Raw genomic sequence first — 24,610 nt, 5'->3', positions numbered from 1 at the left:
AACAAAGTAAAATTTTTTGATATGTAAAGTGTTTTCAAAGATATCATCATTTACAGTAGCGCATAACAGAACTGCAAAAATTGTTGGGGTTGAGAGTGATAATCAGGTCGGAAGGAATAAAAACCATTCTAGGACTCTAAATCAGTTTGATCATAATACTTTATCAAAAGGTTATTTTATATATCCAAATAAAGAATTAATAGGGATGAAGGGGAATAGTTCGCAGAGTGAATAATATTTAAATTGCTAAATAATATAATATTATAATATTCATATCCTAAATAGAATTCAGATGGCATTTTATCGAAATGTAACGGGGCGTATAAAAAAAAAATTATTTTCAGATATGGGAAATGGGGCCATGTCCACAAAATTGGGGAGTTTATTGTTTACATTTTTTGTAAAGTTCTTAATAACTTTACATCCAAATCTGTTAAGGCAGAATTTCTGGAAAAGATATCTTTGTAATCGTGCTTATGCCCATAAGACTTTGATTGCCAATAATGTGGCCCATCGGTTAGATTGTACATACTAATGCCTGCACAAGCAACCCAACAGACTAAGCTAGCCGATATAAAAGTCATTGAACATTGAAAGGTGGTTAAACCACTACCAGTATGTTGTCAAGCAGCTGAACACCTTCCAGATCATGTTTCTTTCATGGCCCAGGGTGATGACATCATCCATAAAATCAACTTTGAAGTGAGTTTACATTTGTTGTATAAGTCAAGGAGGAGGAAACTTTAACACTGAAGTCAAGCTTTCTCTGTCTCAGAATGTCCCCCTTCACTGTAATTGATGGTCCTGCACCCACAGACATCGCTATCCAGAACTTCTGAAGTCTGGTGCATTATGTAAGTCATGGGAGGAGGTGTTCAGAGGCAGGGAGAGCTTTACTTAACTATTAAACTCTCCACCTCCTTGAATTTATACAACCAATTTACATTTCACCTCATAGTTCATTTTCTGGGTGATGGAACCATGCTGGGCCATAAAAGAAACATGATATAGAAGATGTAAAGCTGCTAGACAACCTACTAGTAGTAGTTTACTAGGCCAGTTTCCGATGACAGGTTCCCTTTAAGTATAGGACACACTTGACCTAAATTTTCAACCAAAAGTAGCTAATCAAATCCAAAAAACTTTGACCCAAATAAATACTATATACATGAGGTAATTATGATTGCTTATTTTATTTAATTTATTAATCACTAATTCATAAAAAGGTAGTCATACAATGGAAACACTTAATTAAAAACCGTGCATAACCAAAGAACCATTCTTTGGTTATGCACTGTTTTTAACTAAGTGTTTCCATTGTATGACTACCTTTTTATGAATTTGTGATTGGAGCATAGCATTATACAGTTGCACATGATGTAAAGTGCCCGCATCCTTAGCTCCCCTTCCATTTGATGCAAAAGTAGCTAATGCCAATTTGTTAAATGATGGTCAGACCTTTTTATCTTGTGTATATTTAGCTTAGTAGCGCTGTATAGAGGGGCAGAGACCAGAGATGCCAGACATCTATATTCAGAGGTCAAAGCACATATTTACAAGGTGACACTTCATATTGCTGTGACAGTCTAAGAGCCGTCACATAAGTGCTAGGGCATATCCCAGAGATCATTTAATGTGTTTGGTTTGGAAAATTCTCTGAAACATGTTAATGATACATCTTACAATGTAGGGTTGTGTATTTCAGTCCATGACCTGACTTCTTCATCGTTGTGCTCTCTTGTAGGTTTTGTAGCAGAACAGTTCCTAAATAGCACAGCCACCCAGCTGACTTTCCATGGGCTTAGCGAGCTGACCTCAACCCTACAGGAAGGAGAGCTTTGTGTTTTCTTCAGGAACAATCATTTTAGCACCATGACCAAATATAAGGTGGGTTATCTCTGGGAGGACTGAGTTTTGTGGGACTCTTTCTCATTAGTTCACCTTTTATATTTCCAGTTGCAGGTGATCATTGAGGGCTGGGATGTAACATTATGCAGGACAAGTGGTACCAGGACACCTGCCAGCCTATAGCAGTCTATACATTTACTGCTATGATTCCAAATACAGTTTTTGCATGTTGCTTGTTTTTTAAGGGACGGAAGGTATAAAGGACAGCTATACTTCTCCACTTTTTTCATCCACTACTAGATAGGTACACATTAGATCGAAGTTGGTTGATGGATAGCATTAATTTTCCATATGGTGACACATGGACAATATTTTTACGAATGTTAAAGGAAGGTGAATCTTTGGATCGAAGACCTTTTACAAACTGTACCAGACTTGTGTCTGGATGTTTATCAGCTTATTTAAATCTTTAAAGAGAACCCGTCATGCAAAATAACCCCCCTAAACTAAATATATTTTCATTAACTGCCATTAGAGAGCATTGCCTCTATCCCTTCATTGTCCCTCTACATGCCTGTAAACCTAAGCAATGAGGTCCTAAAGCTGTATGCAAATGACCTGTGAAATGTCCAATGAAGCATTAGCATATTCAAGCTGTCCAGCTTATTCATGAGTGGGAGGCACAGCCACACCCCCAGTGCATGACTGACAGCCTGTATAATGATGTGAGGCTGTATAATGATGTGCTTCCTGGTGCTGGTGGCCACGCCCCCTGCAGCCTGTGTGTGTGTGTGTGTGTGTGTGTATAGGAGAGATACAGCAGCTCCAGGCAGCCATGTTACAGCAGAACATGTCAGATTCATGTGTAGCTGATGTCTGTGTCTCTCACCTGTATATTAGGAGGATGCAGCATGTCAGCAGATGCAGCACACACACTAGCAATGCTTTACTATACATTACACACAGACATGAGCAGGGGGAGGAGAGGGGAGGGGTAACAGGGGTGACATCACTGCCTCTGACCATGTGACCAGCCTCATTTACATGATAAAAAATAGATGATTTTACAATGATTAATGTATGAAATAACTAGATAAAGGCTGGGATGGGATCCTTGTGAGCTGCTCCAGCAGGTAGTAGTGACAGGACAAGTGACACAGACCTGATGACAGGTGTCCTTTAAACTTTAGATCACATTTTTTAAAGTATGAGTCTTATAATAACAAATGTAATATGCTTTATTTTGTAGCGTTTTGTTGTATGGTTTATGAAAGAACACTTTCCGTAAATGCTGAACTGGTTTCTGCTGTTACTTACTTAGATGCTGAGTATGGGTGTATGCCCTGCTCTGATATCAAACAGGGAGATATCAGAGCTGTGTGCAGGGGAATCTTATTCTAGAAGATATCGGGCAGAGAGGAAGTCCTTGTAATAAATGTGTCCAGCTGTCACTATGGACTTAGTGGTTGTCATTGGGAGGATTTTATCTAACTTCTCTCCATACAGTTACAGTGTTACACAAGTTCAATGCACTGGTATATAGAGATTGATCTTCTCAGAAATCTCACTATATATCACCACATAATCTTTTTGTTTTTAATATTGATATTTGATATGTATAGTGATTTTCTAGGAAGAACTTATATACCAATGCATTAAGCTTGTGTAATAGTGTAAGGCCTCATCCACACAACCCTTTCATAGTATCATATTATCATAGTATATAAGGCTGGAAGGAGACGCAAGTCCATCAAGTCCAACCTTTAAGAATTAAATAAATGTTTTATCCCCATAACCCGTGATATTTTTTCTCTCCAGAAAGTCATCCAGGCCTCTCTTGAACATGTACATATGCTCCTTTGGGGAACGTATATCCGGCTGCAAATTTGCGGCTGGGTATACGCCCCCATAAATGGCAATAGCGGCCCGGCAGTGCTCTATCTTTCCCCGTGTGTGCGGCGCTGTTTTTTTTTATGGAGAGGGGAGGGGTGAGCAGCGCTGTACACTGAAGTATGAAAAAGTTATTAGCGCCAGAACATTGCAAAATGAACAGAAAATGAATGTACAGAAGGTTTTAATTTTTGAAAATTAACATTATAAAACCTATATAAATGTGGTATCCCCGAGATCGTACCGACTTAAAGAATAAAGTAGACATGTCATTTGGGGCACACAGTGAAAGCAGTAGAATCCAAGCCCACAAGAAAATGGAGCAAATAATTTTTTTCAGCAATTGCACTGCATTTGAATTTTTTTTTCCCGCTTCCCAGTACAAGGCATGTAATATTAAATACCGTCGCTATGAAGTGCAATTTGTTACACAGAAAACAAGCTCATACACAGCTCTGCAGAAAACTTGCCCAAGGTGAGCATTGAAAGAAGGTTGTCTTAGGTGCAAAAATCCCAAAAGTGCACATGCACCATGAAAAGTCACCAAAAAAAAAAAAAAAAATCCAAAACAAAGGTACTCGTGCCCCCGGGTACAATAATGGTTTTGGATATGATGCAGCTATCTGTCGGATGGTCTTTTGTACCATAAAAGCTGACTTTCCCGATCTTTTCTCTTTCCTCAGTGAGAAATGAATAGCTGTATAATTAGCCGAGCATATGAAAAGCCGTAGCTGAGAGAGTTTCAGGATCCCTGTTGATTGTCATTAAAATAATATTAATTTTTCATTGGATAAAGAGAGGTGAAATTTTCACGGCTTCTGAGCCAGAATTAATTGGAAAGCCAAGTTGCCTAATTTAATCTGGATGCTATAGTGTGTTATTATATCGGTATGCTCATTGTCATGGGCAGAGAATTGCTGCCGTTCATGGACCGTGAACTTGTGCAGTTTGGTTTAATACTGCAAGATCCATTTTGTGCTGCGACGACCTACTTAAATGAACATATTTCTGTTGAGTAGACCCACAAATAGTGAATTATATGCTATTTTTCGGAGCTATAATTGAGTCTCTGAGTTATTGCTGTGATGTGAAATGCTGAGAAGGCTTTGCCAAAATACCACCTAGGATCTTTCTATCAAATTATCACATAAACGGCAAAATGCACAGCATGGAAGATAAATGTTCACCAAGGTAGCACAAGGGATAGAGGCGCACTTATTACTGACCTGTTTTAATGCCTTCATTGCTGTGTGGGTAGTAAAACACTTAGCCTTCCTTGGTATTACTTTAATTTGTTTTTTAGATACATAAAGTGTTGCCACATTATGTTCAAATACATGTTTTTAGACCCAGTTCACACCTGCATCTCAGCCTTCTGTGAACCCTCTGATTTTGGAGAGTATGGCAGAAACTAAAATTGTTCCCCATAGACCTTAACTGACCTTCAATTATCTTCTGTTATGCATCTGTTTATTAATAGCAGAAAAAAGACAGACTGCTACCATTTTTTCTGCTATTAATAATGGAATGTGTAACGAAGCCTGCTGCTAAATGCAGGTGTGAACTTACTATTAGCCTTACTAACAATTAAACACAGCTGCCTTCTTTCGTAATATGGCACCACCTGTCTTGTTTGTATTTAATATTGCAGCTCATCTCCACTAAGGTAAACGGTGATGGGCTGCTATACCACCTGTAGACAGATGTGGTGATATGTTTGGACTGCACCAGCCATGTCTAAAGCACTACATTTAAAGAACTGTAACATATAAAAACTTTCTCCTAACTCTGCACAATGCAAAAATAATGAATTCCCTAATTTACTCTAACTAGCTATCTAAAGATGTTAAGCTAGGAGAGATTTTACCTTTTCCTCCCAAGCTAATCTCCATTTGCCATGCTTCCTGGTAACCATGGGGTTTTGTATAGGACATCTGGAGATGATAGGAGGTTTGTTGGGAAGGGGAGTAGTAGAGGAGTATAAGAAAACAAGACCTTGAATGATATAACAAGCACGTGACTCATCACATGCTTCAGGTCGGCCAATTACAAACATGCTGTCTTGATTCATGTGAATGCCCTCAGAGCTTTGGCTTTAGTGCCTTTAGATTGTCACAACCGTGAAGTGCCACCTACATACAGGATTAGCTGAATATGGTTTTATAAGAAGGGCTGATAGATATACCAGGCTGTAGCTAAGGCTAGGAAGAAGCCAGAAGTATGGTATTGTTGGAATCATTATCAAGGGCTCTCCCCAGGTTTGCTAAAGCTATTTTTTTCATTACCTTTACAGTTACTCTTTAATATTATCCAAACTTGTCTATGGCCTGCCGGGAAGGTGCCTGTTGTCTTTATTCCCACATATGGCCCTTGCTAAATAAAAAATATATATGTATGTTGGACACTTGGGCATTTACGACTTGAGCACAGAACATACATTGTAAGCTTTTGTGAGCAGAGCCCTCATTCTTATTGTGTTATTGCTCTGTAATGTCTTATTTTGCTTGCAGCAGAATATGATGGCGCTATATATACGGTAAATAAAGATTTGTTGTTCCCAGTACACCTTACTTTTTTGATTTAGTTCTCATTGGGAACTGAGTTTCTAGATAAAATCTTACAGTGTAAGAATATATTGTTGTGTATCCATTATATAATACAAGTAGTTCCTTTCCCCCTCCATTATTATGAATTCTTACAACTTGCTTTTATCATTTAGGGACTGCTGTACTTGCTTGTTACAGACCAGGGATTTCTGACCGAAGAAAACATCATATGGGAAAGTTTACATAATGTGGATGGAGACAGTAATTTCTGTGATGCTGATTTCCACCTAAGACCACCATCTGACCCGGAGACTGTGTACCAAGGACAGCAAGACCAGATTGATCAGGTATTTGCACCATTAGATGAACAGAAAAGAAATTCCTATTACTTTTTTATTTATTTTTTTATTTTATAGGTCCTTTTTTAGTCTTGAATATAACAAAACGTTAATCATATTAACACCTTAAAGGGGTTTACCTATTGATGTTTACACAATAACGATAATTTTTAACCCCCATACTTTACAATTCTAGTCCGTTTTATTGCTCCTTTATCTCAGTGATGATCAGTGTAAGATTCCAGGGTGTGAGCGGAGACTCTCTAAGCAGACACTTCATGATCCCTCTGTGCTATGAGATGCTGTGTGCTGACAATGTGCTTATATATTCAGGTTACAGGTTTATCTACACTTTTATTTAGCTTCTGAACCTTCTACTAGTATCTGACACATAGAAAAAGAGAGATGAGACAGATCAGAGATGATGAAATCCATGAGATGGATATAAAACATAGTGACGCTCTCAGCTCTGTTATATCTCAGCTATAACACACACAGTCACCTCTTTTATACTTCCTGCCCCTGCTTATACCCTCTTATCTGTAGTTTGTACAGTAAGTCTCTGCACACTACTGTTGCTGGCAGGAGATGACAGGAGAATGTGTTATTTTTCCACATTAGTATATTTAAAAATCTTGTCTTCATGAGAATACCCATTTTAAGGGGCCACATCAGTATTTAGAATTCCAAAAATGATAAATGCCACAGTACAGCAATAAATAGCACCCCAGCAACATTCAGAGCAGATAATAATAGGGCGGACCCATAGCAGATCATAATAATTCTGGAGACCCCCATAGCACCCAAATGCTTGAAGTGGTTAAGCAGCAGGTCCTGCTTCGTAACGGCTGAAAGTGAACCCCCCAACCTAGCACTTCCTGCATCAAAGAGGACATGTCTGCTCTATTCTGCATGAAATGACTATCCAGGGCGTCTTTTTCTGAGAACTCTGCATTGTGCTGCTTTTCTACTATTCCATCTACAAATCTAATAAATTAACAACTGCTTGTTACTATTTGAGTTGTGTCCCAGTAATTTTCATAGTGGGCAATGGTAACCCCCTGTTAGCGTTTTATAAATTTCAGAATTTCCTGATCACTCACAGACCTATTAGAAATGCAGACCAGTTCCCTTTAAATGGTAAACACTTGATGATTGTGGGGATGAAGCATGACTATGATGCCCTCTATGGGAGTTCTGTCTCCGGCATGGCCTCCCGTTTAATCAGAGGGTTGTAACAGATTCCACGCAGGGTTCTTTATTACCTTTTTTTATTCCAAGAATCAATTTGAAAATTCTATTTGATTTTTGCCATTAGTGCGGGGATCCTACTGATGTGAGCGGTGATGGAGTGCTGTTGTCATATCACTGCCTGGCGCAGGAGGCTTCCATACATTATTTATCTGCTCTGTGACAAGCGCTGATGACTCTGGCACCTCATAATTATTTGTTGTTTTCATGTTTGCAGCCTGGCACTGAAAGACTGGAGTTTAGGAAAGTAAAGCACTTAGCATCTCTAATGCGCTGAATTGATGGCGGCCTCCATGTGTGCTGACATTCAGTGTTAGCATTGAGGATTAGCCAGGTTTTTAATGCTCCTGTGAAATGTCCAGTAATTACCGTCTGCACATTTTGTTGAACTAATGCAATAGTTTTTATGATAATTTACCTTTAAGCTGTGCATACTTTTTACATAAGGGACAAATGTCAAATATCCCACACCGACACATCCCACATGTGTAACTCGACTGCTTGTGCGTGATTGACTGGAAACAGTGTGGAAGAAAATCCATCAGCAGGGTTGTCCTTATTAAATGTTCAGTTTTTCATCAGTTGCACAGTGTTCAGACTAGGTGTCTGACGTTCTGTCATGCTTTTGCGTTTTATACATAAAAGCGTTACAGCTGCATAATTTTGCATTACAACATTGATCTTCTTTGTCATCTCGTTACACAGTAGCCGTTGTACAACACTTCAATATATTCAGCACTACTGTCAGATGTGCAGAGCCAAGCTATTTACATAGGCAAGGAAAACCATGGTGGATTGTGTTCCCCATTTGATAATTATTCTCTTTACTGGGTTGTCCTATGGTGAAGCACCACCCATCTGGCAGTGGAAAACCAATAATAATAACAGAGGGAAAATTTCAGCCACTGCAGAATTTGTAGACCAACAGCTGTTAAGAGTTGGAGTTGGTGGAAATGGGAAAAGTTCTCTTTAACCCCTTTGTGACTGAGGGTCATTGATGCCTTCATGTCCAGGTCAATTTTTGCAGTTCTGCTATGCGCTTCTTTAAATGACAATATCTTTGGAAAAGCTGAACATATAAAAACAAGTTTTAATTTGTTATTTTTATGACCGTGCAACAGTAACACGATAGGATTGTTTTATTGATTACATGTTTTTTTTCTTTATAAAAATTATTTGATAAATTACTAGAAATGTGCTTTTTTGTGAATTTTCTAATTAACCTAAGGGTTCATTCAGATGGCCGTCTGGGGGGACGTACATGCAGCCTTAAATTTGCGGCCACATGTATGTCCCCATAGACGTCAATGGCATGCTCTCTCTTTTCCCGGCTGTGTGGCCGTGTAGTGCTGTTTCTTATGGGGTCACCTCCTCTCCAGCACGCAACGTGCATACCGTGTGTGAATGCACCCTAAATATGTACAGCATCATTCCATCACCCTTTCCCAGGTTCAGCAGCAGATGCTTACAGTTTGCAGAATTGCAGAAGTACATGCACCCTGCATGTACTTCTGCAATTCTGTAAACTGTAAGCTTAGTCTTTCCTGCTGCTCATTCTACATTCTGCCTTCAGCTGATAGGCTGGAGGGGGACATACATCAAACACCTATATGTCCTCAACCCTGGCACCTAGAAACACAATTGTGGTCTTATATCAAACAGGAGAATCTTTTTTTAATTTATTGTGTTTGGATGTTTCACAGAATATTAAATATTAAAATGTAATTTTGTACTGCAAATTTAATATCTCCAGTTTTTTGAAGCATCCACACACAATCCTGATATTAAAGGGGAGATTCTCCTAGATTGTGTTTCTAGGTGCCAGGGTTCAGGATGTATAGCTATTTGAATGTGGCCACTGTGATGAAGTGTAACTGTCCTATCTGCACATGGTCTGTGAAAATATGATGTATATAGCTATATGGCAGTCAAATAGGGGTTAAACACTAGTAAAAGAGAATAAATACTGTTATGTTGACCATGCACTGGTGTACACCACCAAAAAAAGTCAATATATAAAGTAAGGGGAGAAGGGGAGTGTATTTCTCTTTACTCTCACTGATCACCACTGGGGGTTAAACTCTACTCTTGCTTCATCAGGGAATTGATTCTAGAACTGATGAAGGCTCCAGGAACAGTGCTCATCCTTATATATTTTGCTATATTGTGGTGTATTTGGGATGGAAGGTACAATAAAACAATATGCTTTCCATATGACTGCAGAGATGGTAAATGTGTGTATTTGGACAATGATGCTGGTATCCTGTGGTTCATTGCTGTTACGGAGTTTAATGGAAGGCATACTGCAGATGCAACTCTCTAGACGCCTTCTACCTGATATTAGAATTGTGCTGAAGTAGACAATATATTTATATTGTCTCCAGAAGAGAACAGCAGAGCCTTTATTTCCTTGTATTGTGCAATTTTATATGTCAGGATATTATTATAAGTTATAGTTACTGTGTGTAAATGACAAAGGTCAAATGAAACCTTAAAGAGGGGTTGTCCACTTTCAGAAAATAATTGATATTATTTCTGTAAAGAAAAGTCATAAAATCTCCAATATACTTTCTGTATCAATTCCTCTCAGTTTTCTAGATCTCTGCTTGCTGTTATTCTATAGGAAGGCTTATTGTTTACTTCCAGTGGATAGAAATCTGTCCCTGGTCATGTGATGTCACACAGGTGCGCTGCTAGTTAGTATCAGGCAGCTCTCATTACTCTCCGTAATATAACGAGCAGTGCACCTCTGTGACATCACATGACTATGGACCAGCAGCCTATAAATGTGGTGCACCCGATTTTCGATTTGTCTGATGTGTCACTGGTTTATTTCTACTGCAGATTTCTATGATACAAGAGGCCCATGTCGCTGCACCCTGGGCAGTACATGTATTGATGATCTTTATCTTTGTTAGGACTATCTGATGGCTTTATCGCTGCAACAAGAGCAACAGAATCAGGACATTGACTGGGAGCAGATACCAGAAGGGATCAGTGACCTTGAATTGGCTAAAAAACTTCAGGAAGAGGAGGACCGGAGAGCCTCGCAGTATTACCAGGAACAGGAGCAGGCAGCCGCCTCTGCCCCTCAGCCGGTAACTTACCTGAAATCACATATTCTGATCTGGTGAATAGGTGTAATGATGCTTTATAGATAGAAGATGTGCTAAAGTCATAGCCGTTACCTTGTCTGAAAATTCTTTTCATAAAGTTTCTACAAAAATATATTTTCAGAAATGGTCTTTAGGGATAGTCAAGAATAGCCTGTGATAAGAATTGCCATTTTGTCAAAATTCTTTACAAGAAGCCATTTTGTCCTAAACACAATGGGGGATATTTATCAGGACCTCTGCGCACCGCCAGTGGCGCAGAGGCCCTGAAATAATCGCAAATGCTAGCTTATTGCTAGCTTTTGCGATTATTTTCCCCAATCCGCCACCTTCACGCCAGTGGGAGTGGGCCGGCGCGGGGCATGGCCTGCCCGGCGTAGGATAGATGCTGCGCTGCTGGCAGCCCGATACATCAAGAGGCGGAAGTCTTTTCAACTAACCTTGATGTAATTTGTAGGTTATCCTCAGGTTTGACACTGAATTTCTGAAAATTAGAATTTATGAAGTCCTTAACCCCTTAACGCTCTGCGCCGTAGCTCTATGGCGCAGAGGTATAAGGGATGTATGAAGAGGGCTCACGGGCTGAGTCCTCTTCATACAAAGGTGGGAGTTGTTGCATATTGCAGAAAACCCCCACCGCTAATAACCGCAGTCGGTGCTTGCACCGATCGCGGCTATTAACCCGTCCGTTGCCGCCGGCAGCATTTAAAAGACATTAAAAAGTTACGATCGGTTGCCATGGTAGCCTTGGGTCTTCGTTTGACCCGAGACTATCTGGCATCTGCAGATTCGTTACAATGAGCCAGTGGCTCATTGTAATGAATATGCTGCAAAAATGCCATATATTGCAATACAGAAGTATTGCAGTAAATGGTAGCAGCGATCTGACCATCTAGGGTTAATGTAGCCTAGATGGTCTAAAAAATAGTGAAAAGAAAAAGTTTAAAAAATAAAAAAAATTAATAAAATATAAAAAATTCTAATCACCCCCCTTTCCCTAGAACTGATATAAAACATAATAAACAGTAAAAATCACAAACATATTAGGTATCGCCGCGTCCCAAAATGCCCGATCTATCAAAATATAAAAACGGTTACGGCCGGCGGTGACCTCCGAGACGGGAAATGGCGCCCAAATGTCCGAAATGCGACTTTTACACCTTTTTACATCACATAAAAAAATGGAATAAAAAATGATCAATTTTTCGCAGAGACCTCAAAATGGTAGCAATGAAAACATCAGCTCATTTCGCAAAAAATGACACCTCATACAGCTCCGTGCGCCAAAGTATGAAAAAGTTATTAGCTTTAGAAGATGGCAAAAAAATTTTTTTCTTTTTTGTACACATTCGTTTAATTTTTGAAAATGTATTAAAACACAATAAAACCTATATAAATTTGGTATCACCGCGATCGCACCGAACCAAAGAATAAATCTGAGGTGTTATTTTGAGTGCACAGTCAAAGTCGTAAAAACAGAGCCCACAAGAACGTGATCACGTGCGTTTTTTTTTTTCAATTTTTCCACATTTGGAATTTTTTTTCAGCTTCGCAGTACACGGCATGTTAAAATAAATAACCTTACAGGAAAGTAAAATTTGTTACGCACAAAATAAGCACTCACACAGGTCTGTACACGTAAAAATGAAAATGTTATGGATTTTTGAAAAAATTTTTGAAAAAACCCTGCGTCCTTAAGGGGTTAAAGGGTATTCCCACTTTGACAAATGCATGCTATTGTTTTACTGATGAAAAATAATACAATTTTCCAAAATGCTTACTGTATCTATTCCTCATGGTATTCTAGATCTCTGCTTGCTGTCCTTGTATAGAAAGCTTCATTGTTTATTTCCAGTGCACAGAAATCTGACCATGGTCACATAGGTGAACAGATTGTTAGTATCATAGAGAGAAAGCAGAGCTGGGCACCTGTGTGACCATGGTCATATTTCTGTGCACTGGACATAAACAATGAAGCTTTCTATACAAGGACAGCAAGCAAAGATCTAGAAAACCATGGGGAATAGATACAGAAAGTATATTGGAAATTTAAATAACTTTTCATTATTCAAACAATATCCGTTACTTGTTGAGATGGGAACACCCCTTTAACACTTTAAATGAAATTTTTCACCATTACATTCTTTGACTGGACATAAAGCCAACAGTAGCTAAGAGCTTAAAGGGGATGTCAGGAAAACAAGCCATGTTCCTATGTGCTATTGGTGCCTATTGGCATGCTAGATGGGGCAGTCCACTCCTGTGTACATCTTGGTACTGTCACTATGCATGATCGATCCCATTCAGCAAAAATTGAGCCCATTTATTTGTATAATCGACCTTTAAAATCTTTGTCAAAATCCACAAGGTTACGATTAATGTCCTGCTTGAATATATAGATTCCATTACACTTGTATATAATAATCAGAATATGATATATACCTTTTTATTTTGTTTTATTTATTTTTTTAGCCACAGCCGGGACAGCCGTCTCCACCAGCCGCGAGTCCCTCTACTGGACGACCACCAGGGAGCAGCGAGAAGAAGAGGAAAGAACCCAAAGACAAGGAAAAGAATTCTTGTGTCATTTTATAACGGCAGTAACAGTCCTTTTCTGAAGCCATGGAGCGGCATCTTGTAGGAAGGAGACACCGGTTATAAGCCATCTGTGCCTGAAACCCCCTGAGCCGTGTTTCAGTTTGGAAAGGGGGGATTTGTTACAGACATGTTCAGACAATGGTTGTGTGGATTTGTGTGATAATATCCTGTGTCCTTGTTCCCCGTTTTGGAACAAGAGGGGCGTCACTACATCTTTTTCAATATTTCCTAGCTTTCATGATATTTAGCCATACAATATTGCAGACTATTGTGACCACAGGAAGCAAAAAAACTGTTACCTTTTTGTCAGGTAAGTCTCAGGCGAAGGGAGATATACTGTATAACGGGCATACGAGTATGATGTCCCAGCATGCTTTGCTCTTTTTTTTGTATCACCGGTGATGTGTCACATGGTGGCGTCTGGTTGGTCCAAGCCCTGCTTATCCCCATTATCCCATAGTAACATGTAAGTAAGGGAATAATTACCTGGGCTTTATGCCTAAAAATATCAGGTTTGCAGATTTTATGACACATACACTTTAATATTTAGGACCAGCGTGACTTCTTCTTGTATATAATGTTGTATATGTGGGGACACGATTATACAAATGGATTGGTTTGTGTTTCTCCAGGCTAAGAACCAACTTTAGGAAAAGACTTGGTAATCCAATAAGCTAGACTTACATGTTGCAGTTGGCACAGGTTTGTGGCTGGGCTGGAATCACACACGCAGTATTTTGCAGAAATCTGATCTTGAACAATTCCGTAGCCAAGTTTTTGGAGGAGAATGACAAAGATGGCCACAGGTCCTGTGTACAGAAAGGTTTCAATAATTCCCTATACTGCTGCGCTCTCTTGGTACAGCATCCATTCTGTACCATCTTTCCTATAGCATTCTCCTTAGCATTAAAAATCAAGTATTTTTTTTTTTTGTGGGTTTTTAAAATTTTGTAAGAAGTGTTTAATAGTGCTGGAAAATCGTGTGTGAAGGAGGCCTAAAGAATGTAGCTACGTAATGTGGTTCTTAGTCATCTGTTTTAACCTGTGTTAGATTTGTGTAAGAGTGAACAAACAACGATACATTGGGAGAGATTTAATAAAAAAAATAGTGCGCTGGCTGGATTCCTCTGACCAACCGCAGTGCAGAGGATGTGCACCATATTGTTACATGATACATGTCTCTTCTTCCCTTGCTGTTATAATGATTGCAGTTTAGTGCTGCTTTGCATGGAAGCAGGGACACCTGGTATTACCATATATATACTCGAGTATAAGCCTAGTTTTTCAGCATAAAAAATGTCCTGAAAAACCCAAACTCTGCTTATACTCGAGTAAAAAAATATTGGTTTTACCAGGTTTTTGGGGTAAAATTAGGGTCCTCGGCTTATACTCGAGTATATACGGTATATAGCACTGTGATCCTCAGAGTCCCATCCTGGACACTGTTCGTCATACCTGCCCAGCACATGGTCCGTTTCATAGACCAAGCATGGTAGTGTGCGCTTATGAACCATTCCAACTTTCGGACTGTACAGAAAGGGGTGTGGTTTCATTAAAGAAGTTAGTTTGCAGAAGATAGGTGTGTTCTAAGAGTAGTTTCAGAACTGATTTCTGGCTAAGCTAATAAAGATGTAAGATTAGACCAGGCCATCATTAACAAGTTCTCATCTCGTTTCCCACAAGTGAGTTTGTACCGACAAACTTTGAGTGCGAGTGGGATTTACCAGACTGAACCTAGAACTACGGAACTGAGGAGTTCAGTCCAGCTGTTTTAGGCTGGGTCCGGTAAATCGCGCCTGCACATGCAATCTGTTTGTGGGAAAGGCCCTAAGATTGTCTATTCGGCTGTCTAAATAGATGGTAAATCTCCTCCAATGCCTCCATGTATTTGTTACGCTGCTTTGGGCATTCTGGATAACGTCACTATCAATTTTTTTATGGCCCTAGGATTGACAATCAGTCTGTGATTCATGTTCATTTGTGTCTTTTTATTATCCTATTGTAAAAACTACATTTTTTTGCTACGATTGCAAGTTGCAAGATTTCATATAAGGCTGAAGCTTGTTTCTCGGTGTAAATATCAGCCTTGGTTCCCTGGGATTTTACTTCTAAAAACTTTTGATGAAATGTAGAACCTAATTTATGTCTATGTTATAGCAGATGTTTCTTTTTCTCCTGATATTTCTGTTATAGTTTCTTTTCTACTGTAGAGTTTGAAGCTAGAGATTACATTATGCTAGTTAAAAATCTTTTGGCTGCCCCCACACGTGGCGTTTACATTGCCTTTTGTAACGCAATGCAACAGCTGAGGAGATGAGATTTGACTAATTACATTGATGTAAACATTTGTGTTTACAAAACGTTAATGTAATATTCATGCATGTGTTAACGCAATGTTAACACAAACCAGATTTTAACATAATGTTAATATATGTGTTAACATTGTATTTGGTAAACGCAAATGTTAACAACAATGTAATTGGTCATATCTCCTCTCCTCAGCGGTTGTATTGTGCAATCGCCACGTGTGAACGCAGCCTAAGGCTGGTGCCACACGTAGCGCTTTGTCTGCGCTTGCAAACGCAGACAAAGCCGCGCCCACTGGGCCGGGCCGAGGCCCGATCGCATCGGCGTTTCTATGGAAACGCCTGCGATCGTTTCCATAGAAACGCTGATGCAATCGGGCCGAGGCCCGCCCCGGTGGGCGGGGCTTTGTTTGCATTTGCAAGTGCAGACAAAGCGCTACGTGTAGCACCGGCCTTAGCTACAATGTTTGGTTGGAATGTATTCAGAAGTGGTGCTCATTCCCAATTGCATTTATTTCACTGCAGTTCGGCCAGCAGACACATTCTTGCACCATATTTCTTTAATGTTTGGTCCATTGGATCGGACCAGCACATGGGCCAAACACATTTGTGGGCAGAAGGTGGAGGAGCGCTGTATGCTGGTGGTAGTTATTTGTCTTATACGGTTTTCTTTATTGAAGTATATCTGGTGACTGACAAAATATACATAAAGGGAATCTGTCAGCAGTTCTGACCATACATAGCTGCAGACTATATCAAGTGGCTCCAATCCTAGAGTAGAAGATTTAGCAAAAATACATTTACACCACACACAGGATATGGATACACCGCAGGATATGGATACTCGGCTCCCTGAGGCTGCTGAACTGCCTTCAGCTTTGTATCGTCCAAACTGCTGAGGATCCGTTTAACATGTATATTGCATACACATGTCATACAAATTTTAAAATGTATTAGAAATGTAAATGAGACCTGTAGTGCAAACTATTATATCCCTAATCTCTATACTGTATTGTAGAATGAAGAAGACCTATACAGTGCAGCTGCATACCTTGTACTATATGCTGTGGAGGCCATGTGCACCTTCACCAACACGTGCAGCCAGGTAATGTAGAATAACTATCGGGGTTATTCATATGGCTGACAAAGGCCTTTCTAAAATGACTATGTCTTCAGGTAAAAATGTCCTCCCTGAGGACAGCTCTCCCATCCACACCCGCGTTCACACACACCGTGTTTACAATGGTTAACATTGCGTTTACAACAGGTTTGCGTAATCACAACGTTAACACATTGGAAACCCAATTGAATTGTATGTAAAATGCATTCATATGCGGCCAATTATGTGGAAATGGACAAGGGGGAATTCTAAAACGGCCCACATAGACTTGTGTTGTGAGACCCCCTTGTCTGCTCAGTTCAGCTTATTAATTTGGCTGACACTCAGGCCGTGTATCCCAGGCCCCAACTTACGCGTGTGAAAGTAGCCTAAAAAGTATTTGGGATGGTGTATAACCCTTTTTTTTAATGGGTATTTCTTTTTCTTCTATTTTTTTAATTAAACATTCCATGGATGCAGTAATTGACTAATATGCATTTCTGTATACTGTATTTGGGGAAACCTTACACAAATTCATGTAATTCCAATATAAGCTAAAGTATCACAATGTGAAACTGTACAAGTTTAAAAATGTAGATTTCCTCTTTTTTTGTTTCTCCCTATGGGAAAGGTGCAGAAGCCTTTTAAAGGACATTCACTAGTAGTTTTCTTGTGGTAGATGTGCCCTAATAAGAAGTTCCTGAGGAACAATGTACCTCAAGACTTCTGTTATTATAACTCTAAATCCTGCGATCGCGGAAATATAATGTTAGAAAAGTTATGCTAATTACCCTGGGGCACTCGGCTACCTCACCTGTGCGCCTCAGGGAACCTCATATTGTAATTTATGCCCTCCCCCACACACACACACACACACACACACACACACCAATAGGGTTAAAAGGTGAAATTTGATTATCATTGTAGCAGGATCTCCAACTATATTCCAGCTTTGATATTCCTGCAGTCCCAGAGGGCTGAGTGCACCTTGCCCCTCCCCTCTCTCCATAGACAGTTGAGCAGCCACTAGGTCATGGTGGGGTGCCATAGACCTCTACGGGGGCCGCAGTCTGCCCAATATAACGGCCGTGTGCATGAAGCCTTACTCCTGCATTCTTCCTGTAACTGGATCTCTGCACTGATATCCATTTATTTTATTTCTGCAGCACAGCACCCATGTCTGAATGTGTTACTAGGTTTTTTATGTTATATGTATATATGTTTTTGTATCTGTGCTGGTTGATGGAATCAGTTCTTACAGCTTTGAAGACTAATAGGGGATAATAGTGCAAAACACAAAGCTACAAGTTCCTATGTCAACTTTAACCCATTAAGAATTGTTATAATCTAAATTATTTAAAATAAAGCACTACAAAACTGATCATTGTGTTGTATTCTATTTCTGGATAAAATAATATTTTTGATGCAAAATAATGTAGAGCCAGTTTGAGTGTTAAATTGTGCGTGGTTGCTGCAGCCTGTGTGTGCCTGTCTCTCCTCAGGCATTCTTCCTCCTCTCCACCATCCCTCTCCCTTCCCTGCCTGCTCAATGCACATAACAGAAAGTGGGGGGGGGGGGTGCATGATTGTGGAGAAGAGGAGACTGACACTGGCACATACTGGCTGCAGCTGCCCCTCCCCTGGGACTCACCACACACTTCTAACAGGGAAACAAGTAATGTGAATTAAACTTGTATAAACTACTAAAATGATTCAAACTCTAAATATAAAATAGGGAGCCTCAGTCCAGCCAGTCCCTCACTCCACACCACTTTTAACCGGATTGTTTTTGGTGAGCCGAATAGGGGTGGAGTTAAGTGAACAATTGTTCATGTGAAAGAGCGAACAACCCATCACTACTGCACCCCCACAATCTATTATTAACTACCTATACTGTTGACTAAGTTATTTAGGGAAAGTTTACCTCTGTGCTTGCAGTTTTTCTATACCATCAGAAAATGAAAAATTGAAAAAAATTAGAATCAACCATTGATTTCAATGTATACATAAACGCATCAGTTCTCAGCAATTTCCAAATCTGTCAGGCTTCAGTTTTTTTGTACGGAGAAAAAAAAAGTCCTTCAAGAGCAACTTTTAACTCCCTAAAAATAAAAGAAAAACATCTCTTGTCATCAGTTCCGTCAAACACAATGGCCACTATAACTGAAGATCGCAGTGTTCATTAAATCCTCTTGGACCACACACTGACAAAAAAAAGACTTTAGCTGGTGCAAGTTCGGCATCCCTGAAGTTTCTCCTGCACCCTAGTGAGAAGTGTTTTATTACCACTAAATAGCCCTGAAGTAGCAGTTAAGACACTGAGGCTGGCTCTGTAGACCCAGCGGTCACATGACTGATGATGATGGTCAGATCAGCCTCAGTACAGCTCTATCTCAGACATCAACCCCCACATAGGGTTGATGCCCCAGTTATAGTGGAAAACTTTCAAGAGAAAAAAAACCTTTGGAAGTGTCCCCTAGGGGTCTTTAAATACTGTGTGGGGGACATATAAAACATATATTTTAACATTTAGAAAGATACTACATCCCCAGGGGCAGGGAACCCAGGCTTTAAAAGTCCAGTCCATGCCTCCGTGCCTCAGTATGTTTCAGAGATACTATAAGAGACTTGATGGATTTTTCCCAACACTATAACATCTAGTGACAAAGGGCACTCATTATTTTTTTATGCTACACCACCCGCAGAATAGGAAGATGTGAAGAGAGAAGGGAGGGAACTAGGGGGGCTGTCAGCACCGCCGGAAAGAATAAAAAGAATGACACCACTAGGGGGAGACAAAGGAGAGGACCCTACGTCCAAAGGAAAGCTCTTGAGCCCCAGCTATATCTAGACAATATTGTGTGAAAAAAGTATAACGAGAAAACCAACCCTATAAATCTGATTTATGGAGACTTCTCTCAACTCTGCCCAAGAGGTAGATACTGCCCTGGTGGAATGGGCCCTCAATCCACATGGTATATGTAATTCTGCGCAGACTATGCTTATGCTATGGTCTGTCTGATCCATCTAGCTATAGTGTTTGAGAAGGCTTTACTCCCCCTGAAAATAATTAAGAAACAATCATATTTAAATATGGCCAGTCCTATGTAAATATTCTTCTATAGTCCGTCCAACGTCCAGGCAATGGAATTCCTTTTCTCTGTCAGTAGAAGGGTTCTCAAAAAGGAAGGAGGTATAACCTGGGTCAGTCAGGAAAATCACCCTACTATCTAGGAATTTTGTTTAAGGGGATTTACATTACAAGGCTGCAAGCTCCCCTACTAGCCTAGCTTAAGTTACTGCCACTAAGCAGACCGTTTTTAATGTTAGATGCCTAAGTGAGAGTTCCTCAACTGGCTCAAATGGTGGGCCAGGGATTTTAGTACTACAGAAAGGTCCCAAGAGGGTACAGTAACTCTCAAGGGGTGTCATACTGGAATCAGCTCTGATAAATCTAATTATCCAGGGATGAGCAGCCAGGGCTCTATTATAAAGAGATCCAAGAGTGGAAATTTGCACCTTGAGTGTAGCACTTCTAGCAGGCTTCAGACCCTTGTCAAGGCCTTTATGTATGAATCCAATATTTTAGTGAAGTTTGGTTGATCCGGATCGAGATTTGGATCCTGAAAAAATGCAAAGAAAGTTTTCCATGTTATATGGTTTATACATTTGAAAAAAGACACATGTCGACCAAGTTCAACCTAGGAAGAGAAGGGATTGGATGGGATTTAGGGGAAACAATTCCATATAACATAGCCATTAATGTTATTTAGGTGTAAAAAGGCATCTAGACCCTTCTTGAAGCTCTCTGCTGTCCCTGCTGTGACCAGCGCCTGAGGCAGGCTATTCCACAGATTGACAGTTTTCATAGTAAAAAAAAAAATAGAAAATAAATTCATGACGTCACAACTTTTCTGGTGCTGTGAAAGGTGGTAGAAAGACCCTTTCTCAAAAGGATTAGCCTTCAAGTGCCAGGCCGTCAGGTGTAGCCTGTTGATCCCGGGAGGATTAATTTGCCCCTGCGATAGAAGTTCCAGTACTTCTGGAAGTATCCATGTATTGGAGGTGACAAGCTCTCTCCGGGCAAAAGGTAGATATTAGGATCTCCTTAATGGGTCCCTCCTGATTTTCTTCAGGATTATCGGTTGAAGCATTAGTGGGGGGGGGGGGGGGAGTATAAAGAAGTTTGAACTCCCATTTTGCTGACGATGCATCCACCTTCCAATGGTTGTTTTGAGAATTCAAGGAACAGAATGGGGTGCATTTCCGTGGGACGGTTCATGGTTTTCGGGGATTGCGCTGCTTGGACAGGGATTTAGAAGGGGATTTTGTCGCACGCGATCGGATTTTGGCACGGTGCCGGCTCGGGGGGTGTCGTTGGACAATCAAACTGATTCAGACTAAGCGTGGAATTTAAGATTAAAATTGTGTCGCAAGCAATGCACTTATATGCATCGGGAAGAAGATGGTGAACTCCGGCGGATCTGAGCGGGGAAGCAACACCTGCAGGATATCGGGCACACGATGTTAGTGAATTGTCATCGGACAATGCACTTTTCGAAATTCCTCCGGACGAGTAAGTGAATATGCCCCAATTTTTGGACTTGTCTGTTTCCCCGAGTGGCAAAAAAGTCTATTTCCGGAGTTCCCCATAGGCTTGTGATTTTAGGAAAGATTTTCTTCTTGAGGCACCATTCTCAGTGGCGCAACCTGGTTTGATTTAAGAAGTCTGTCATCGCAAGCCGGGAGATGTTGAAGGTTAGCTTCACTAGCGTAGGGCTTTTGGTGCCCCCTTAGTAATTAAATAGTCTACCGTGGTAGGGTTGTCGGATAATGGGGCACATTTACTTACCCCGTCCGGAGGAGATCCCAAAAGTGCAATGTCCAATGACAATGCACTGTGACGCTATTCACTTACATTGTACACCCGACTTGCTGAATGTGTCGCTTCCCCGATCAGGTCCGCCGGAGTACACCATCTTCCTCCCGATGCATGTAAGTGCTTGGCTTGTGACACAATTTTTAAGTTAAATCCCGCGGTTTGTCCGAATCCGTCGGATCGTCTGATGGCCCGCTGCCCAATTTGTGCCGCATGAAAGCCGGAGCGATTGTGCCAAAATCTGTCCACGTGTGACACAATACCCTATTAAGTGCAGCCCAAATCCAAAATCGTTGGAATATCTGGCGTTTGTGCTGTCCGCCGACCTTAGCAAATACGCGCCAATATCTCTACATCCAAATCCTGAAGTTTGAAGATTTTTTTTCTGTTTAAGACTGGACCATATTCCTAGATGCAGATGACTCTTCAAGTGGGCGTCCCAGCCCCTGGAGCTTGTATTGCACCCTATTTCCACGGAAGGCCACGAGTTATATTTGGAGTCAACAACCACCATTCTAGAGACTTTAGGATTTCTATGGGAAGAAGTACTTTCTGGTCTAGGCTGGACACAACCCACTCCCCCTTTCCAGATTTTTAGCATGAATAACTTTTGACCATGTATCTGAAGCCACGGAACAGCTGGAATGCCAGCAGTAAAGAGACCTAAGGAAGACATTACTGTCTTTATGGAGGGCAGATGATCTTTTCATTTTTCTCCTAGGGTAGAAAAAAAATCTCGGACCTTGATGGTATGAGGGAAGACTTCTTCAGGTTCGTTATCCAACCTAATTCAAGAATAACTGAGTAACTGAGCAGAGTGACTTACTCTGAGTCTGAACAAAACCAAACCTCTTCATTATCAGAATCTGACATATAAATTTTAGATGGTCCGGGAGAGACAAAACCTCTAGCTCAGGGGTCAGGAACCTTTTTGGCTGAGAGAGCCATGAACACCACATATTTTAAAATGTAATTCTGTGAGAGCCGTACCATATGCATATGCCTTCCAGTAGATAAGTAGCCACAGCACATGTCCCCCAGTAGATAGGTAGCCCCAGCCCATGGAACCCAGTAAATATGTAGCCACAGCACATGCCCGACAATAAATAGGTAGCCCCAGTAGATAGCTAGCCACATCACATGGCTCCCAGTAACTAGGTAGCCACCGCTCATACCCCCAGTAGATGGGTAGCCCCAGTACACACCCCCAGTAGATAGGTAGCCACATCACATGACACCCAGTAAATAGGTAGCCACAGCACATGCACCCAAATAGATAGGTAGCCACAGAACAGGTCCCCCAGTATATTGGTAATCACGGCACATGCCCCCTAGTAGATAGGTAGCCACAGCACATGCCCCCCAGTAGATAGGTAGCCACAGCACATGCCCCCCAGTAGATAGGTAGCATCATCACATGCCTGCTAGTAAATAGGTAGCCACATGCCCCCATTAGATAGGTAGTCACAGCACATGCTCCCCAGTAGTTAGGTAGTCACAGCACATGCCTAAGGTAGATAGGTAATCATAGCACATGCCCCCAGTAGATCGGTAGCCACATCACATGCCCCCAGGCCCCAGTAGATAGGTAGCTCTAGCACATGCCCACAGTAGATAGGTGAGTATTCCCTTTTTTTCTCTGACTAACTATCTGCTCTCCCTTCAGTGGCTTCTCATCACTCCTGCGCTCTTCTCTTTGACCCAGGCGCCGCTGCCATCATTGCTTCGGTCATAGGGAAGAGTGGATGATTCTCTACTCTATGACACAAGCGCTGTCATCTAAGCAATGGGGTGGCGATGGCACCTTGGTCAGACAAAGGACGCTGGCAGTGGTAACATCCCTCCCTGCATCCAGTGATCATCGCTGTGTGTGTCTTAGATTTGTCTGAGAGCCAGATGCTGCCATCAAAAGAGCCACATATGGCTCCCGAACCATAGGTTCCCTACCCCTGCTCTAGCTGGTCTTTTAATAGCTTTTCTGACTGAATTTTTTTACCTCATCTTGAATAAGGAAGCAAATGGAATTTAAACATTACTGAAGACTCTTGTGCCCAAATTTGTTGGATATAAACATCACAGGTAGGTTTATCATATGAAGATGACCATCTTTGCAAATCGTACACACTTTTTTTTTTTAATTTCTTTGATGCTTTCCTAGTAGGGACAACCTCTTCACTCTAAAAGTAGGCAAAAAGAAAGGGTACTGAGGCCATAGATTAGGACTTATTTAGGGCCAGGAAGGCTGTACTCACCACCACCAGTAATCACCCAGTATTCTATACCGTATGGGGAGGGGGGGATGATCTTTTATTCACCTAGGAACCTCACAGAGGTCACTCCTGGGATCCCACAAGGACAGGAAACCACACTGAGGGACAGAGGCATGGACTGGACTTTTACAGAATATCCATACATTAGAAAAAGTGATAATACTGATAGGCTTCGGTTTTACATAGGCCGTGATGTTATCCCAACCACTTGTACACACCTGCTAGAATGTGAGTTCAGGCAGAAGCAGGCATGCAGCAGTTGTCAGGTTGACACCACCAGAACAGGAGAATCAGAGGAGGCGAGTGGGAGTAGTTTATTTTTAAGCCCCAGACAATCCCTTTAAGGCTCTGTCAGGACTTAGGGAAGTAGAAGGTGGACACAGTGGGGCACATTTACTAAGGGTTCATCAGACGCATTTTCATCGGGTTTCCTGAATTTTCCAATTTTCCCTGAAATGCCCCGGGTTTTTGG

The 24,610-nt window shown here is 40.9% G+C and overlaps 1 protein-coding gene across 1 annotated transcript in view; it reads left to right on the top strand.

The window, feature by feature from the left end:
* Positions 1–16,151, top strand: part of MINDY2 (MINDY lysine 48 deubiquitinase 2) — a 50,486-nt gene extending 34,335 nt beyond the window's left edge. The window contains exons 6-9 of the mRNA XM_072148113.1: positions 1,745–1,887; positions 6,458–6,631; positions 10,792–10,971; positions 13,459–16,151. Coding sequence (XP_072004214.1) covers positions 1,745–1,887; positions 6,458–6,631; positions 10,792–10,971; positions 13,459–13,581 — 620 coding nt within the window. The 3' untranslated portion in view covers positions 13,582–16,151. The remainder of the gene's footprint in view (positions 1–1,744; positions 1,888–6,457; positions 6,632–10,791; positions 10,972–13,458) is intronic.
* Positions 16,152–24,610: the final 8,459 nt, after the last annotated feature.

The sequence above is a fragment of the Engystomops pustulosus genome, chromosome 4 (assembly GCF_040894005.1).
Source record: "Engystomops pustulosus chromosome 4, aEngPut4.maternal, whole genome shotgun sequence".
Lineage (NCBI taxonomy): Eukaryota > Metazoa > Chordata > Amphibia > Anura > Leptodactylidae > Engystomops > Engystomops pustulosus.
This window is presented reverse-complemented; position numbering and strand designations above follow the sequence as displayed.